Source organism: Phoenix dactylifera, chromosome 2 (assembly GCF_051530095.1).
Source record: "Phoenix dactylifera cultivar Ajwa chromosome 2, Ajwa_hap1_PhDact_Kaust_v1.1, whole genome shotgun sequence".
Taxonomy (NCBI): Eukaryota; Viridiplantae; Streptophyta; class Magnoliopsida; order Arecales; family Arecaceae; genus Phoenix; species Phoenix dactylifera.
Genome location: NC_143191.1, coordinates 1,069,082 through 1,087,640, shown reverse-complemented (window position 1 = coordinate 1,087,640; position 18,559 = coordinate 1,069,082). Strand labels below are relative to the sequence as shown.

Genomic DNA, 18,559 nt, shown 5'->3' with positions numbered 1-18,559 from the left:
TAAAGAACTACTCTCTTTTATAGAGAAAAGAGAGGGAGAGATCTGTGGCTGCATATGCCTCGGAAATGGGTCATTTTAAATGCTTTGAAGGATCCTAGACTAGCTTGTATGGATCCTAGGAGGGTGTTAAGTATTTATGAGTGAATTGGGCACTAATAGCTAATAGTTTGGAAGGAAGAGTGACTGTAGTTAATCTATTTGTGATGTTATGAAGCTTATACTCGAAGGAAGCAGGGTGGAGGCGGCGGTGCCGGTACGTCGATGGCCCTTGCGAAGCGGCGCAGGCGGTGGGGAGGAAGAAGCGATCCCCAACAGCGTTTCACGTGTTCTGACGGAATGGCATGGGAAGTCGACGTGGAGTCGCTTTTGGAGGACGCAAACATTGACGCCGTTAAGCTGCGGCCTGATAGGAACCGTGCGTTTAATGTTTGCCATTGGAACTAGTGCTTAGTGCAGCTAAAAACCTATCATATTTGAATGGATCAAAAGAAATATATATATTTGAAGCCAAATCTACTCCACTTGCATCCTGACGAGATTGGATAAGTTTAAGATTTATTTTATTAGTCTATAGTGTTTTTATGTCAAATTGGGTCAGGAATGACCCAAACACAAATCTCTTAAAAAATAAAAAAAATTAGTTATTTGATTATGTAATGACATATATTATACAATAATAATAGTGGTAATAATAATTAGTAGTGGTATTATATTATATAATATCAAATTATATTATGTTATTATGCTATTGTATACAATATTATATTAACTATATTAGAATAATATTATATTATCTTGCAATAATGTTATACTATATTATATATTTATGTATTAATATATATTATATTTTATTATGTTATGTTGGATAATACTATGTAATGTTCTTCATTGTCATTTTATCATAGCAAAAATACTTTCTCAGTTTGTTTGTCAAAAACATATTAAAATTACATGGTACTTTAGAAATGTAGTTAATGCAAATAGTTTTTTTATAAAAACTCTACTTTTAAAAGCTCTACTATCAATAATTTTGCCAAACGAGGCCTAAATATGCGAACACTATCAATAATACATTCCACATGAGATTTGACTGTCAACCATAAATAGATTTTAATCAATAGGACAAAATAATGACTATTTATATAAAATTATCAATCATTACTTTATTAAATCTCGGGAGTCGAGGTTGTGAAATATATTATATAACATATTAGCTTGGGTCCAACTCAGGATTCGAGAAAGAGTACCTAGTGACCGTTACCAAGTCGATTTTTCAAAGAGATTATATTTTCCAATCCAAGTTTAATCCAATTATTTTGTTTTGAACGAGCAGGGTTGCAGCCCTACCGATGGCAATTGATCGATCGTTCGGTCTAGCTTTTTGGCACAAAATAAAATGCTGAATGCTATTTAGATATGATCACAGAAAATTGTTAATAATAATGATATTATCTGATTAGGTGATTATCTATAGATAAATAAGGTTAAACTTATTTTAAAATTGATGTCTTTAGCGAAGTCGAGCATATAAAAAATTCTGTTTTTCTTCCCTTTGTGACAGATATCATCTCTTAGCATACCCGGCAGAGATAGCTCCTCACTGAGTTCGAAGAACTAAAATTTAATACAGCAAGTAGAAGTCATGCTGAAGGAGGCTGGTTATGTTGCAGTGACTCGTTTTATGGGATCTGGACCAGTTCATTTCTTTTGATTGCTGGTACTGGAAAATGCAGGGAATTTGGCATAAAAGGATATCAATTCCAACAACTCATATTACAGCAGTTTGACTTGGATAAATTCAACCTATTATCAATTTAATTTCGGCGCAGCTTTAACATTTGAAGTGCCTCTGTAGTTGGGAATCATACGTGGATTTGAACATTTGAAATAGAAAGCACTGGTCTTAGTAATTTGTAAGGATCCGTGCGGGCGTGTGTTTAGTCCCACATCGATTATTCGCTGGGTAGATTTTGGGTACTTATACAGAATCAAGGAACCCAAATAACAACTTCCGACTAGCCATTTTGGGTGAGGTCCTGGGTCGTTACAAATGGTATCAGAGCGGATCTGACCCATAACTTATATGGACTAGGGGACACAGCAGCATGGATCCATTGGGGCTGATCACGGGCTAATCGTGGTGTTTGTGATTTGATTTGAATAGATATGAACCCTTAGCCTGACGAGGACGTCAGAGCTTGAACGGGGGGAGTATGTGAGGATCCGTGCGGGCGTGTGTTTAGTCTCACATCGGTTATTCGCTGGGTAGATTTTGGATACTTATACAGGATCAAGGAACCCAAATAATAACTTCCGGCTAGCCATGTTGGGTGAGGTCCTGGGTCGTTACATAATTGAACCTGAAAATAATCTGGTAACAAGCACCCAACTAGATCTGAACATAATAATAGTTGTGAGAATATGGGATAATGAGAACCAAAAGCCTATAATATCCGAGGTTTGTGTGCATGCAAAACTATGACAACTAATATGTTAGCATTTCATTTCCTCTTTTTTTTTCAGGGTAAGTGAGAGGAAAATTCTCAATGCCCTACAAAATTAATAATACCAATACAATCAGCATTAACAAGTAAAGATAAATCAGGGTGGAGTTGGTAGCATTGAAGTACTAACTTGTTAGCTTTTAACATCTCATGTCTGAGAGCAGTGGAACAAAAGTTATGTTAAATACACTATTACTGTGAATCAGAACAAAGATTTCTATTTGCTGACATGTGAAATGAAGAACCATGCACGCAAATAGCTTTGTTGGCTTAATAACTTTCTAAACCAACTGGTAGACAGTATAGAATACTAGATTTGATTGGTCCTGGACACACTAGCCAAAGGATTTGCATGTGATGTAACTAGGGTTTAGATGTAAAATTTTTTAGGCTATTGTGCGCTATTATAGTGCATTTCTAGCCTGAAAACCAGGAAGGTTCTTATGGAGTGAATCGATTCAATGCACAAAATTGTTCACAATTTTTATGAAAGTACTACGAAATCGTTTCACTGAAGCCCCAAAAATGCTGGTTTTATGAGTCCTAGAGTGGAGCAACCAGGCTTTCTACAAACTTCTGCTGATGCTATCAGAACAAATACAACTTAATTTATGTGTCTAGTTATGAATCCAATGGAGAAACAAGAAAGAGAGGAATCCAGTAGTTGGAAAAACTGGTGCTTAATAGTGGTGTGTGCAAACAAAATGTTCATTAGGCTTCTGATTGACGGCTTAGCAGCTCCATGATCAATCAACTTGCCATGTTTGGCAATAAATCTATCGATCGAACCAATCCCCTCTTGCTGCATGGCAAGAAAATAGTTCATGCATGTATGACAGGAGCAACCATGGAAAAACAAAGAAACATGATCATTATTTAACATGAAAAACAAAGTGAGAAAGGTGAGACCTAATGACATACATGCTTTTCTTTTGTACATGTTATGCCGTGGGATGGTGAAAGTGTACATAGCTCTTTGTATCATGTATGAATGATAGTGGGAGTTGGTGAATGTCTAATAGATATACATCCTTGTTGTTTCATGCAGGGCATAATATTATCAAACTATGAGGTTATTTGGATATAATATCATCAACTGTTGTATTCGTAGTTAGAGCTAATCATGGGCTGAGCCCCCGCTCTAAAATATATTTTTTTTAGTTAGGCTTCGAGCCAGGCTTCACCGGATAGGATCACAGTTTCAGAAGGAAACAAAAGGAAAGGCAAAACCTTACCCTGGGGCCAATTGGAGCCAACCCAAAAACCCATACCTTGGCCGCTATACCAAAATCCGTTTCAAAAGAAACTTACAAAAAATCCCTCAGTGGTTTCCATTTATTATACTTACACCTACTTAAATTAACGATATTAGTGAAACTATTTACCCCATATAAAAGCCAAATTATCTTTAAGAGGAGAGGAGGATAAACATGTTTATTTATATCCTTGGATGGATATTATATCACTTAAAGTTGTTGTGGTTATTTTTTAAATTTTTCTGATATGATATTTAGGTCCATTTAAATTAACGGTTTGACTAACGTTCTGTGTTGAAGTGTAGGATAAAAATAAATCTCAGAAAGATAGGCATATATTTTTCAAATTATTGGGTGAAAATATGATTCATCCTTAATGTTGGGGGGGTTTTGTAATTTACTGCAGAGTTTTAACTCATGTGCTCAAACCCTCGGACCCAACCCACTTTTAAAATTTCCCGACCCGGCCCAGGAGGATCAGGTATTTGGGCCGGGCTATTTTCTCCCACCGAACGCAACCTATGGACCATATCTCGTACTATCTTGATATTAATATAAAGTCCAGGGGTAGTTGTGTACTGAAGAGCGAGTAAGAAATTAGGGTTTTGGTTGCGGTATAAAACCCCCGTCTTGCCGGCTCACCGGTTTGCGCATTAGGGCTTTCAGAAGGAGGCGACGGACGGAAAGCCGACCACATTTGCCGCCGAAACCCTGAAAAATGGTAAATTCGTATATCTGTTGTCTGGTCTTCTGATCAAAATCTCGGATTTTTATATTCGTTCCCAGTCTTGGTAGAATTTCTTTGTATTGTTTCATGAATTTATGGCTGAATCGTGACTGTTAGATGTTTTCTCGATTTGATGCTTAATGGATTCCAGGGTTTAGCCTGTAGACGGATTTTTTTTTTAACCATGTTAGTAGATCTTGTAGGTTTGTTTAATCATTTTTCGTTCAAAGTTTCTTTTTTTAAAAGTAGATTTTCCCGTCTTTTTTCTTTATCGCGAGCTTTGTGGATGTATTATTAAACTTGGAAATTTACCTTTTGGTATTTAATATTTGTATCCATTGGGTCTTGTTGTATTTCTGAGTATTGTATTCTGATTTGGCTCTTTGGCTTTATTTCTGCTGTAAAAGTTGATTCTTTTTCAATATATAGGCTTGTTTTCTTTGTTTTAGATTGGCCTCCTTGCAAGCCCAAATGATAAATGAGTGTTAGTTATCCGTTTCATGGCCGTAATCTGTGTCACTTGTAAGGTAATCCGTCTTAGTGGGTCGTGTTGAGAGATCGGCATGAAATGTCTTCAAAGTTTTTCGTAGATCATGCATGGATCTAGAATGCTGATTCCATATACATGGGAGAAGGTTTACTGGCTAAGATTAAACTTAACATTAGAAGCTGAACGCAAATCCAGGAATTTCTCACTTCATTTTGATACCTGATATACATGCCAATCGCCATGCTTTGTAGTCTAATCCTCTTGTTGATATTCTACATATTTATACTAATGGCTTTGCTATTATCATTATATGGTTTCTGTCTCAACTAATAGTGCTGTTTTTAGTGAAACATAATTATCTCGTCTGGCATCTGGCTATGGAGCAATTAAATGAAACTTTGCAATTATTTGCCACTGATGGAGGCACACCAGTGCAGCCAGGAAATGGCTTAGGCACAACATTTGTAGTTGCTGCCACCTCCAAGAATGCTTATAAATGTATAAGTATTGGGCATGGCATATCGTCTGATTGAGAGTTGGCTGTCAGCTTATGCAGATGAACTTTCAGGAATCCCACCATGTTAGGTAGTTGTGGCGCATATAACTGAGAATAGAAGCGTGATGATGCTTCCATAGTTGCAACTAATTTGATTCCATGAATCCCTCAAAATTTATACTGATCAACCTCTGACACAGCCTAGTGGTCCAACTATGGTGGCTTCTTGTGGCCTAAAGATCTACATGAACTGCTTTGTCTGCATGGAACTTTGTAGTGAGGATGTTTGCATGATTTTTAGAATCCAAATTTGTCTTCTGAAGTTCAATTTGTGGAACCTAATGCTTCATAATAGAGATGACCAACACCTAACATGAAGGTTTATGTTTGGCTTTTGAATACATAAATCACTTCTTTACTTCTTTTAAAAGCATATGGTGTTTAGATTTTATTGTGAGCCTCTTCATGTAGCTTTATTCAAGTTGCAAACTGAAAGTTTTGTTTTATGATAGTTCTAGAGATAATTTCTGCAAATACAGATTCAGTTTCGTGTGAGCTGCTGCAACTGAATAACCATATTTATCTTGCTGTGTACAGCCAAAGCAAATTCATGAGATTAAAGATTTCCTTCTCACGGCAAGAAGGAAAGATGCACGTTCTGTCAAAATCAAGAGGAGCAAGGACATTGTCAAGTTCAAAGTTCGATGCTCCAAGTACCTCTACACACTGTGTGTGTTTGATTCTGAGAAAGCAGACAAGTTGAAGCAATCTCTGCCTCCAGGTTAGCCATGGTGTCTTTAAGTTTTTATTTTTTTCATAAGATATTGGAAGTGCGCCCCCATCCCCCTTCCCAAAAGAAAAAAGAACACAAGTATTACTAATGTCACATTTTGGCTACATTACATATTAATTAGGACCTGTTATCTGATTATTCTTAAAGTTGCTCAAGCAGCATGTCTGAGTAGACTGTCTTGTATAAGTGTTGGGATAATCTATTATCTTTAATTGAACCATGTACTACTTTTTATTCATAATGATTACAGGAACTGTTGTAAATAGGGAGCCCAAGCGCAGAATTTCATAAAAAAGTTATCATGTGATGATGTACTTGATTGGAAAAGTAACATGGCATTACACATGTTGTTGATATTGTTATTTTCTTGTTCCTTAAATGTGAGCAAAATAATATGGTTCTGCTTAAAAAGTTATGTAGTTGGGAAATTTTGTTTGAGTCCTTTTTTTCCTTATTTCAGGTGTAAGTCTCTTTAATGCACATCTATATAGATGTCTTAGATACAACTATGCAACTTCAGCAATGTCTTGGCTTTTATTATAATGTAGAGCAGTGATTGGATTTGCTCTTAATGTTGCAGGTTTGAATGTGCAAGAAGTTTGAAGATGATGCTGAAACCTTTTAAGCAGTAGCCAAAAACATTATCCTGTTTTTATTTTCTTTTTAACTAAGAAGCTGCTTATCTTCTTTAGCATCAACTTCTTCAGATGTGTGTTCTGAATTTTGAAGATATTTTTAGTTCTTCATTTTGTTATCGTCGAGTCACTCCAAAAGATTTCGGCATAATTTGTTCGCTATTTGGAACCGGTTTGCTTCAGATATCAAGTTCATCTCTGTGTTCTCACTTAGTTATAAGCGCATCCACAGAGAGCTGATCTGGTGAATTTCTAGCTCTTTTTGTTGGGTTTAAATGACTGGACTATATTGTGTCCAACTACATAATTTCTTTGTTGGAAACCCTGTTATAGATCCTGGACATGTCGATGACCATGGAAGTCAAATAAGTGGCTGACCCACCTTGTGAGCCTTAATCCATCAAACTTATGATGACTGTAGAAGTGAACTTTGATAATCTAATGGCGAACTGGTGGAAGTGTAGTCCCTGGCTCTGTGTCTTTGTTCTGCAGCAAACTGGTGGAAGAAGTGCTTCCTGGTTTGTAACAATTACTCACTGGTAACAATATTTCTTTTGGGTGCAAGGAGCCATGCTTGAATCGTCCAGATCTGTATGTGAATTATGTCAAAAGATGCATGCCTAAACTGAATCATTGCTCTAGCTAGTCTATCATAACATGTCTTCAGTTGGTTGTGGGAGTTTACAGTGGTTGTGGATTTCCTTGAACAGGGTAATTTTTTTTGAAAGAAAGGGTAGCACAATTTTTTTGGTTAAATCGAATCTCTATTATATTATTTATGAATAAATACAGCTATAAGAATTATTGTATAAAATATTGAAAAACTAAATTAGGAAGTTCTGCTCAAAAACTATATTATTTATATTCTTCAGCTGCTGGTTTTTCTTGCATTTTCTTCATTTTCCATTTTATTGATGTAATTTAGCCAGCAGAAGTTGTGCTCAATAGAAGAAAATGCCATGAAGAAAAGAATAGGATTTTTTCCCACATTCAAATTTCTCTGTTTATTAAACAATTGTCTACCTTTGCTAGTATCCAGTTGGTTAGATTATATGCCGCACCGAATGCACCAATGCAGTCATGCATCAATCAACGAAAAATAGGAGTTTGCTTCCCCGGTATAGAATAGCCAGAGAACAAAAGTTTTTATGATTTGTATTAAGACATTTTGAAAAATTATAAAATTTTTAAACTGGTAAGATATGGTCATGCTGATGCAGGAGACCGAGATGGAAAAGTAGAAGGCTTGACAGCAAAAGTTATAAAACAAAAATCTGATGAGTTAAGCATTATAGCAGGAAAACTTGATTGTTTTTTTTTTTGTTTGACTAAGACGAATGGATCATATTTGGCGAGTAAAGATGCATTCAATAAAATCAAAAAATAAAATATTTCGGAGTATCGGAAGTAATTTTCCATCATCAGCCCATAAGGTACTACTGGAGTGGCTGGCTACATAACTAGCCATCTCCATTAGCATCACGGAAAACATGCTTGGTTTGGAAGGTCTTTCCATCTCTCACTATTGTCAGATATCTTGGAGCAATCTGGTGATTTATCTTATCTCTAAATTGTTCTTAAAACAATAATATCTACCTACTTACTAAATTCCCAAGATGTATTATCTACATAACTGTACCCTTTTGTCAAGAAAACAATTTAGCAAAGAAGTGTACTCCATCGCCACTAGATCTTAGTTTGGATGGTACAATCTCTTGCCTTTTATTTTATTTTATTTTATTTTACAATGGTATATTACATCATACATGTATGAGTATAGATAATAAAATTTGAAAAAAAAAAAAACTGACGAAGAGAAGAAAGAACAACCGCTTGCATTGCTAGTTTTTCAATAAATATGAAAGGCTCGGAAGAAGCTGCATTCTCTCACTAATCTCTGTATGTCATAGAGTAATAGCTATTCACTTGTCTTTCTGTACTCGTATTGATCCACTCGATCATCGTGGTTGAATCTAAGATTTGGCCTATACTTTTGCCTCTAATTATAGTAAACTCTGGTTGAGTCCAGCATCTGGCATCGGGTTCAAGACCTTTTTTTATAGGAATGCGTCAACTTGTTTACACACTCGACTTGCCCCGTGTGAATGTCCAAATTAAACACGTGGGAAACCCACGCTCGCAAGCTGTTTGGTGATTGGTCCAGGAGACAAGGCATTGCGATGAGGCCAGGAGGAGGGTTTAAATAAGCGAAGATGCCGAGCTTTATTCCTTCTGGCTCGCTTTGGCTCATGGAGCGCCTCCAGCTGATTCTCCCACAGGCTCTTAACCTGCCCCGCGCCCCCTTATCCTACTCCGGCAGGACCCCTCGGTTCTCCCACGCCCCGCCAAGAACCAACTGGACTCTTCCCTCCTTCCTTGCCTCGGGAAATCTGCTGCCCTTATCTCCGCTTTCTCCTCCTGGTGAGCTATTTTTTCTTTTTATAATGCCTTTAAATCCTTCGTAAGTTTTAGAATTTGATGTCTTAACTTCTTTCAAATCCTTCTTTTTTTAAAAAAATTCTTTTGCGTGTTTAGAGAATCGAGTATTTTTTTAATCTCTTTTTTTGGATTTTTTTTTTGTTTTTTACTCTTCATTTCTGTAATAAGTGTGATTCTATTTGTATTTGGTTGAAACATGAAGAGTTTTAGTACATCGGTTTTGTTATCGCTTCTCTGCAGTGAACTTTACTATCCGTTCTTTAAATATTTATCCAAATCGTTTATTTGATGCAGTCCAATTCGCGAAGCCTGGGAGCCAGTCAAGTGTAAGAACTGATCCTGAAACAGCTGAATGGGCTATGCAAGGTATTGCCATTCAATGAGATTTCCATAATATATAGCTAGAAACTACAGTCTTTGATCACAATGGTCAGTTTTCTTTGGTCATATAAATGAAGCAAATTGCCCATGTACCTCACAACAACGTTTTGGTAAAAACTTCGAAAACTTCCCCGGTTTCGGCACCCACAGCACAACTTTGGAGAATTTACCATCATCTGTTATCTGTTCATGCGTTTGAGCTCTGGGTGATTTAAAGAACGCGAACACCTGTTGGAAAAGTTTAGGGTTTCTATTGCCCTAGGATTTGAGGTTTTTCATGGGATGGTTGGATCATCTTGGAGAATATTAAAATCTTTTCTGTTTGCGATGTCCCTCATAGAAACTATGTATGGATAACGCTTTTCATTGAGTAGTTTCACAAACACTGCTAAAAGGTCAGATTAATAATTTCTTTCTGTCATTCCATGCAACTTGTCTCGCAAAGACTTTAGACCAGCCATAGTGATTGGTCAAATTTCCATCTTATTTAGATTTGACTCTGCTGCTATGACACCAAGTTATCAAGTATGGTGATCGATCTTTGTCTATTATATGACGGGCACATGTATAGGAAAGATAATATATTTTCGGTGGAAGGAAAATACAGTCTGGAAATCAGTCAATTGTGTTTATGAATCAATCTTACCGCACAATGATGAAAAATTTGTCTTCAAAGATAACTTCCATTGTATATATCCAATTCCTCAAAGTGAAGAATTGCTTCATTATACAGTAACACATGAAAACCCAAATGGTCAAAACTAAATCTTAAAATCTTAGAAGTGTAGGAATCCTTAGAAGGAACCTTAATATGAAATAAAACAATAGACCAAATTGTAGGAGTCCTAGATTCACTGGCACAACACTTTGAGAATCTAGGAAGTAGAGATGGGGAAGGAAACAGATAGAAAGGGGTGAACAAATTGAAAGAAACCACACACACACACACACACACACACACAGAGAGAGAGAGAGAGAGAGAGAGAGAGAGCACTGACATGGGATGACATGAGCTGAGGGACTAGAGGTGGCTGGTGTCGAGCGGACATTGGTAGTTGGCAGAGGATGTTGGTGGTGGATTGATGACCAGAAGGGAAGGGCCTAAGCAACAGAGGTCTGGATATCCTTGCATCTAAACAATGAGAAAAAACAAAGATTTAGGGTTGGGGCTTTGATTTGGGCTGCTAGCACATGCAATGCACATGGTTTATTCAAAAACATTTGATGGATGGCTATGGTCTCATCAATCAAGAAGTTTTTTATGCACAATTTAATCTTCAATATTTTGTTTACATGTTACTTTGTGTTAAGGACCTATTGACCCAAAAAAAAAAAAATGGTCCCTTGTTTTGATGACCTGATTTTTAGTCCTTGGCTTTTGAATGAAACAAGAATATGTTTGTTTGCATTCAACAAGCATAACTACATATCTAATAAACTAAATGTATATAAAACAAAACACAAGACTGTATTAAGTACACACTAGGGATTAAAAGTTAAAAGGAACATGGTTGGCCTTGACACGATTAGGTGATTTACAGTGTGTCCATTTACTGTTCCTATTTTTGGTTCCTTTTTAGCTGATTCTGGAGTGCCCATATCCTAAGAATTGAGGATATGTTGGATCCGACTCCTAGAGCTGAACCCAGCGGTCAAACCTGAAGCCATGCAACATAGCAGCCAACATAGCTGTGCTTTGCTATTATCTTAGTTGCACTTGTCTCACACCCTCAGTTGTTCTTTATGTTTTTCAAAAAAACGTTTAGCATCCCTGGTTCATAATTTGATTAAATTAGAAATTCATGTGTAGTTTATTTTATAGATAGGAAGTTCCTTAAGTAGAAACTGCAATTTAATAAATCATAATTGTCTCTGTGAATTACTATCAGATTTTTATGCCTTGAGGAAGGATGTTGAAGCTACTGCAGAACGTGTCGACGAGATTAGAGCTTCTGCTGGTTTGGAACGGTTAGAAGAAGAGCTTGCTGTGCTGGAGAAGAAGGCCGCAGATAGCTCTTTATGGGACAATCCATCTAAAGCACAGGAAATACTTCTTTCCTTGACTGATGTCAAAGAGAAAATCAAGCTGCTTACTGATTTCAAAACACAGGTTCCAAGCTTGACTCCTTAGTGCTTGTTTCAGCATTTATGACTATCATATCATGAAGGATCATTCATCTTTGTTTTTAAATTATGCATGATCATCGAATCACATAATGATGGTGTTTCCATGGCAATTTAAAACACCCTGTTCATATTTAGATTCATTTTTCATTCTCCTCTACATTTCATAATGCATGCTTTTGACAATCATCAAGTATATTGCAGCTTACTTTATTATATGCTTATAAGTAAGCATGGAAATAATATTTATCTGGATTTTTATTACAATGCTTAAAAGTATATTTATTGTATCTATTGTACTCTATATTACTTTATTTATATAATATAATTATTATATTATATTATATTATGATGTTATAATATAATATTATAATATAATAAATAAATATTATAATATTATTTGGATTTTTATTATAATGCATGCTTTTGACATCCATCAAGTATAGTTCTCTAGACTACGAAGCATGGAAATGAATAGGGGCTGTGGATGCAACATGATATAGATACATTGATGTAGCAAATCTCGGAAAAAAAAGGATATAATACAGCTAGTCGCCTACTATAAAAATTCAAATAAATATTATATTTATCATATTCATTTTTCAAATACTTAGTCCATAGTTCATACATATCAAATATTCACAAATTCGATCATTTAATTCTCATCAATTCGAGAGATCAATATCCATGCCACACACAATATTGTCAACTTCAAAGACTCTAAACTAACTATCCACTATTGAAAGGCCAAATTTCATCAAAAGAAAGAAAGAAAACCCGGCCTTGCATCCCCTAAGCTATCTAAAAGGTATCTGGGCCTACTCAGAGCCTGCTTCTAATTTTAAAGATCCTTAAAGTAAGTCTGTGAAATGCATCCTAGCCATGTCCAACAATGGTAAATATCCAATACGTATAGCTACGAGCGCAGCCTGCAATTTCAAGTATTCAGCTTCTTGTTCTTTAGGAGTGTGCACTTTTAAAGATAGAGCTTTATCATCAGATACTTAGAGCATAGGTAATATGATGATTGCTACAGCTTAGGGGTTGGTGGAATCATGAAAATAACTGCAGCCATGTGCAAATAGCAATGATGGTGCACAAAGCTGGGAAAGTGAGGATGAAGTTGCCAAGTTTTAGAAGGAAGTTTCTGCAACAGAAAATTGAATCCACTTGAATTGTTTTATTATACCATAATCTGTGTGCTTGCTAAAGTGGACAAGTTAGAAACCACTTCCCCCACCAAGCCCAAAAAAAGTAAACCGAAAGGAAAAGGAATTGAACTATGTGGTGGTTACACGAGGACTCGAGGAGCTAACAGTTTACATGACATTCAACTTGTTAAAAATAACATTTAGAGGAGAAATACTTAATTATTACTTATGTAAGAAGTTGTTGAAATGGATAAAGAGGATTAATTTCAGATGCATGATACAAATGATAGAAACCAGGGTTTTGCCTTTGATGCTGATGTTTCCTGTAACTTGATGCAGGTTGAAGAAGCTGAAACAATAGTGAATTTGACTGAGGAGTTGGAATCCATAGATACCAGTCTACTTGAAGAGGCCTCTAATATCATTCGAGACTTAAGCAATGCACTGGATCGGTTTGAGCTTACACAGCTTCTTTCCGGGCCTTATGACAAGGAAGGGGCTGTAGTTACTATAACGGCTGGTGCTGGGGGTACTGATGCACAGGTATTTAGTTTATCTGTTCCTTGCATTTTGTCCGATAAAGTTTATTTACTATTATAATTCAAAAGCTAGTGTCAGCCAACCCCACCCCCTTCCATCTCTCTCTCTCTCTCTCTCTCTTCTCTTTTTTTGTGTGTTCTGGTGGCATTGTCCACCTTTAAAATGAGACTCACTACACCTGTGCCATATCAGACTGACATTTTGTGCGCATTATGCTGTAACTATAAAACTGATAGTGTGGAAGGTGAGCCACCTGCCTTACCATTTGCACCATTTGTTGTAAAGTAGAACCCATCTTCACTGGCTAATCTGATAACCATTTTCTTTTCTGTGCGTATACATGTTTAGGATCCTATTATGTATGCCCAAAACTTGAGAAATTTTATCAACAATGTCTTGTAATCTCATAGGCAAGGTTTAATATTATTATAACCTGCACAACTTTCTAGAGTCTGGACAATATCTTGACCTGATGAAACTCATTATCTTCTATCCACTTGCAAGCTTGATACAGGACTTCAGTCTCCAACTTAATGGGGTTGTCATAGGATGTGGTTGAGCCCAAGCAATCATAGGAGAGCCTCTTTCATTTATCACACAAACTGCACCCCCAGCAATGCCTGTTATGTCTCGTTTTGTGCATGTATCCTCTTACCTGCTGGCAGAGACTATCATGTGTTCTGAATGTTTTTTGTCCCTTCTGCTGTTTTGTTCTTTAAAATTCTAGGAAGGCATTTTTCATAGTTTCTGTAAAGCTTCTGCTTTCAACACAAAGCTAATATCTTTTTTGATCTTTTTATACATTCTTCATGCACACAGTCATAAACTATGCATTCATAAAGAAGGAATTCTGAGGCTGTCAACAGCAAGGAAACCAGATTTACTAATCCATTTGATTGTTCTTTACGATTGTAGCTCTGAAGTTAGGTAGCTCAATTGTTTTGGCCCTCTAGAACAATGTAATGTCAATGGAGCTTACACTTTAAAAAAGCTTATTAAAAAAGAGGAAGAATATCATTTGTTTAGAAGTTGCACAGGCCATGCCATACTGTACGAGGTCATCTTGAGATGATACCCTAAATTATCAGTGATAGAAGTGATATTATGACTTTTAAGGTGCAACTTCAATATATCTATTTTCAGATGCATCATTATTCTATTTCACTCTAAAACCTAGATTTTGTGCTCGTGTAAGACTCTTTGCTTTATCTTCAGTGCAGGATTGGGCTGAGATGCTACTTCGGATGTATGTGAGATGGGGAGAGAAGCAGCGTTATAAGATAAAAGTGCTTGAGAAATCTATGGGCGAGGAAGCTGGAATTAAGGCGGCTACAGTTGAACTGGAAGGGTGTTTTGTGTATGGTTATCTATCAGGGGAAAAAGGAACTCACCGTATTGTTCGTCAGTCTCCATTCAATGCCAAAGGTCTTCGCCAGGTAACTTAACTGCTGTACCTGCCAGCTGATTTGTCCTTATGTTAATCTTTGTTCATGTCTTCCAGCTATGGGATATGATAAGCTTGATTTGGGAGATCAACATAATACAAAAGGAATCTCCATCTACCAAAATAAAAACAACTTCCTATACTTGAGTAGCCGCTCGCAGCTCCTTCAAAAGCCCCTTCAGCCTCCCATTCATAAGTGAGATTGTTATGGTGTATCCAGCCAATATAATATCCTCTTGATTGTGGATGTGGTAGCCTGCATCTACTCACCCAACAATCTGCTGGAGAGCTCCATCCAAGATTAATTATTGGAGTAGTTGAGTTGGGGGCCCTTATGAAAAAATGAAATGTCCCAATTGCTTAGCCAAACTGTCACATTCCTTGGTTTCCTTCCTTAATACACCCAAAGTACTATAGCATGAAAGATTGCCAGATCTGCAATGAATGCCAGAAAAGTCATATGATCTTCAAAGACCAGCAAGTTCTAGGCCTTCCATATGAGCCAGGTGGTGCTTGATGAGCTAAGCATGGAAAGCTTTTTCCAAGAACCACCAAAAATAGGAGGTAGCTGAGAAAGGGAACTGAGCTCTAGGAGAGTGCAAGTAATGGAAGAGGTTGGCCTTACCTAAATAGCCTTTCAACATACTTGGGAATGGTTGTGAAGGAAATGAGGTGTTCTATGCTTTCAAAATTTTGCAAGCACCTACATTGGGCTAGGGAGACATATAGACCTTTGTGGTTCAAGTAGGCAGTTGTGGCAGCCTGGAGTAATAGACTTTCTTAAGAAGTAAATTAAATAGTTTGGTATTGAATTTGTTGCTTATTTCCGTACAATTGTGACTCTTTGAACCTGTTGGCTACTGAAGGTCTTATGTGAATGAACATCATTTGATTCCTTATATTGTTACGATGCTATATTGCGCTTTATAATATGCTTATTATTAAGAAGTTGAAGAAACATGTTATCTAATATGCCTTTCCAATTTTGATTTGATTTTCTCCTTAATACATTTACTAGTTTGATTCCAATTTGGCAAGACAATCAATGTCTATCATGTTAAGTCTAAAGGATGAACTTCATTAATACTTGCAGACAAGCTTCGCTGGTGTTGAAGTCATGCCTCTTCTTCCTGAAGAATCATTGGATGTTGAGATACCTGAAGAAGACTTGGAAATAACCTATTCAAGGGCTGGGGGAAAGGGAGGCCAGAACGTGAACAAGGTGGAATCGGCTGTTCGGATCGTTCACATCCCCACTGGTGTCACAGTTCGCTGCACAGGTTTGTTTTATACTGAAGTTTGGATTGTAGTTCATTCTTTTTCTTTAATTGTTAAGTGAAAAACATTCATCATAAAACTCAATAATTAAAAAAAGATTGGCATGAAATGAAAATGAAGATCACCATGCATTGTTTTAAAAGATAATTTCTCTTTTTTGTGATAATTTGACTCCTTAAAACAAACAATATATTTTGTTTAATATATAAAATTAAAGTTTAATCGAAGGCAAATGTCGAGGTTCCTAACTTGCTGAATGGATAAGGTCTTGTGTTGGAACAAGAGACCTAGGTTCAATCCTACCCTCATGTCGGTATTTGGCTGGTCTTCCAACTATTCCGAGTCCTTAAAACAAAAGCGTAAATGTGGACAGAATACAGCAACCAGCCTTCCATCATCATGAGAAAAAAATGCTCCAGAGAGTCCAACCTATTGGTATAAAATCCTTCCGATATCACCAACTTAAAAAGGTTCATCCACCACACAATCTGGGCATAAAGCATCAAGGAAAAACAGGTGGTCTGACGGAAAAAGTCTGAACAGTTAAAATGCTCTTTTCTGGCCTCTTCCTTCTCAAAAACCCTTGTTGAGTATGGTTTCTATACGTGCACCATCTTTTGCAGGTCATTTATGTTCTCACATGCTGTTTTTTTTTTTTCATACTTGAAAGAACAAGAAAGATATCTCCATACATGTATGTCATGTTTTGCATTTCTTCGGTAAAGAGATACATCAAAACATAAAATATCTGGCAACAATAGTTTCTTGCACATGCACACAAAAAACAAGAAAAGAATACATAATGTTCACCTTGTATCCATTAGAAAGCACAATTCAGTACCAAGAAATATGTCTGCAATATTTTGTTATCAACCAAAAAAAAAGTAGATTAGCTTCTACATTTGCAATAGGACTTTCTGAGATAGCACCGGTATCATGTGATTGATGTGAAGGTAATTGATGGTGAGATGGACCTTATCTTGCTGCATAATTTAACAACTGGAAAACATAACAAAAAGGAAAAAGAATAACTGATGCCATGCGATTTATGCTAACATCCGGTTGTGCTCCCTGGTCAAAATTCAGAGGAAAGAACTCAGCTGGCTAACAAGATCAAGGCCCTTAGCCGTTTGAAAGCTAAACTTCTTGTCATAGCAGAGGAGCAACGAGCCTCTGAAATTAAACAAATACGGGGGGATGCAGTGAAGGCTGAGTGGGGTCAGCAGATACGCAACTATGTCTTCCACCCATACAAGCTTGTGAAGGATGTTCGAACAGGATGTGAAACATCAGATATCACTTCTGTGATGGATGGAGGCTTGGAGGCATTTATCAAAGCTTATCTCAGATACAAATATACTACTAGCATGAGTGAAAGAAACACCAAATGATAAGATTGCTCCCTGACTCATGTCTTTTCTCAACCTCTTTAAGTTTTATCCTTCAGTATCTGTATGCCGAGTCTCCAATTTTACTACCAAATCCTTACTACATTTCTCACCCAATTTATGTCATCATAGTGATACTTGTGGAATTTTATTTAAGGTTTTTATCATCAGGTGTTATGTTCTAGACCAAGTTTTACCATCTCAATGCCGGACTCTGTACCAATACCATTTTATTACAGTATCGGTATACGGTATGGAACAATAAGGTTTGGCATAATGAGTATCGATATGGTATGGTACAGCATACCGGTTCAATACCATATGGTATGGTATGCTTAATATAGTATGGTATCGAGTGGTATGGCAAATCTTGTTTTAAACAAAAAAGCCAAAATTTACCCGGGCCTAAAACTAGCAACTATCTAGGATAGTTGTTTACCATCAACCGCCAATAGGTGCTAACTCAACTACATGCTGATTTCTACGTGGTGCTCAACATGTCAATCATTTCATATGGTAGGTATTGTTAAAACAGGAGTTGTCCACTGGAAAGTTCAAAACATACCACCTTGAAAAATGAACAAGAAAAGAAAAGAAGGAAAACCAAAAATAGAAGAGAGAGAAATGAAGTAAATGAAGTCTCCACAATGGTTTGGAAGTGCAAGTGGCATAGATGAATCAGGCTTCAGACCTAAATCTAATGTAGAACAGTTGAATCTTGGGTTTAGTCATGAGGTCGAACCTCATTCACTTGATGGCTTGAGCCGAAGCAGATCTTGTCGTGTTTAATGGTGTAAGCTTATGTAGTTATGCTTCTTGAGCTAATTTGGGTTGAGTATGATTGTTGGTTCCAATCAAGTTTCCTATATCCCAGCTATATTATAGAGGTCTAAAAAAAATAATAATTTAGGAA

At 36.7% G+C, this 18,559-nt stretch overlaps 2 protein-coding genes across 2 annotated transcripts; both read left to right on the top strand.

Moving 5' to 3' along the window:
- Window positions 1-4,344: 4,344 nt before the first annotated feature.
- Window positions 4,345-7,114, top strand: LOC103706045 (large ribosomal subunit protein eL38z/eL38y). Its single transcript, XM_008790004.6, has 3 exons — window positions 4,345-4,481; window positions 6,071-6,254; window positions 6,847-7,114. The coding sequence occupies exons 1-3, from the start codon at window positions 4,479-4,481 to the stop codon at window positions 6,867-6,869; spliced, it is 210 nt and encodes a 69-aa protein (XP_008788226.1). The 5' UTR covers window positions 4,345-4,478; the 3' UTR covers window positions 6,870-7,114.
- A 1,816-nt stretch (window positions 7,115-8,930) lies between these two features.
- Window positions 8,931-17,816, top strand: HCF109 (high chlorophyll fluorescent 109). The gene is made up of 7 exons (XM_008790003.6): window positions 8,931-9,322; window positions 9,635-9,706; window positions 11,611-11,831; window positions 13,336-13,539; window positions 14,757-14,972; window positions 16,074-16,260; window positions 17,345-17,816. Exons 1-7 carry the CDS (start codon window positions 9,115-9,117, stop codon window positions 17,647-17,649), a joined length of 1,413 nt encoding a protein of 470 aa, XP_008788225.4. The 5' UTR covers window positions 8,931-9,114; the 3' UTR covers window positions 17,650-17,816.
- Window positions 17,817-18,559: the final 743 nt, after the last annotated feature.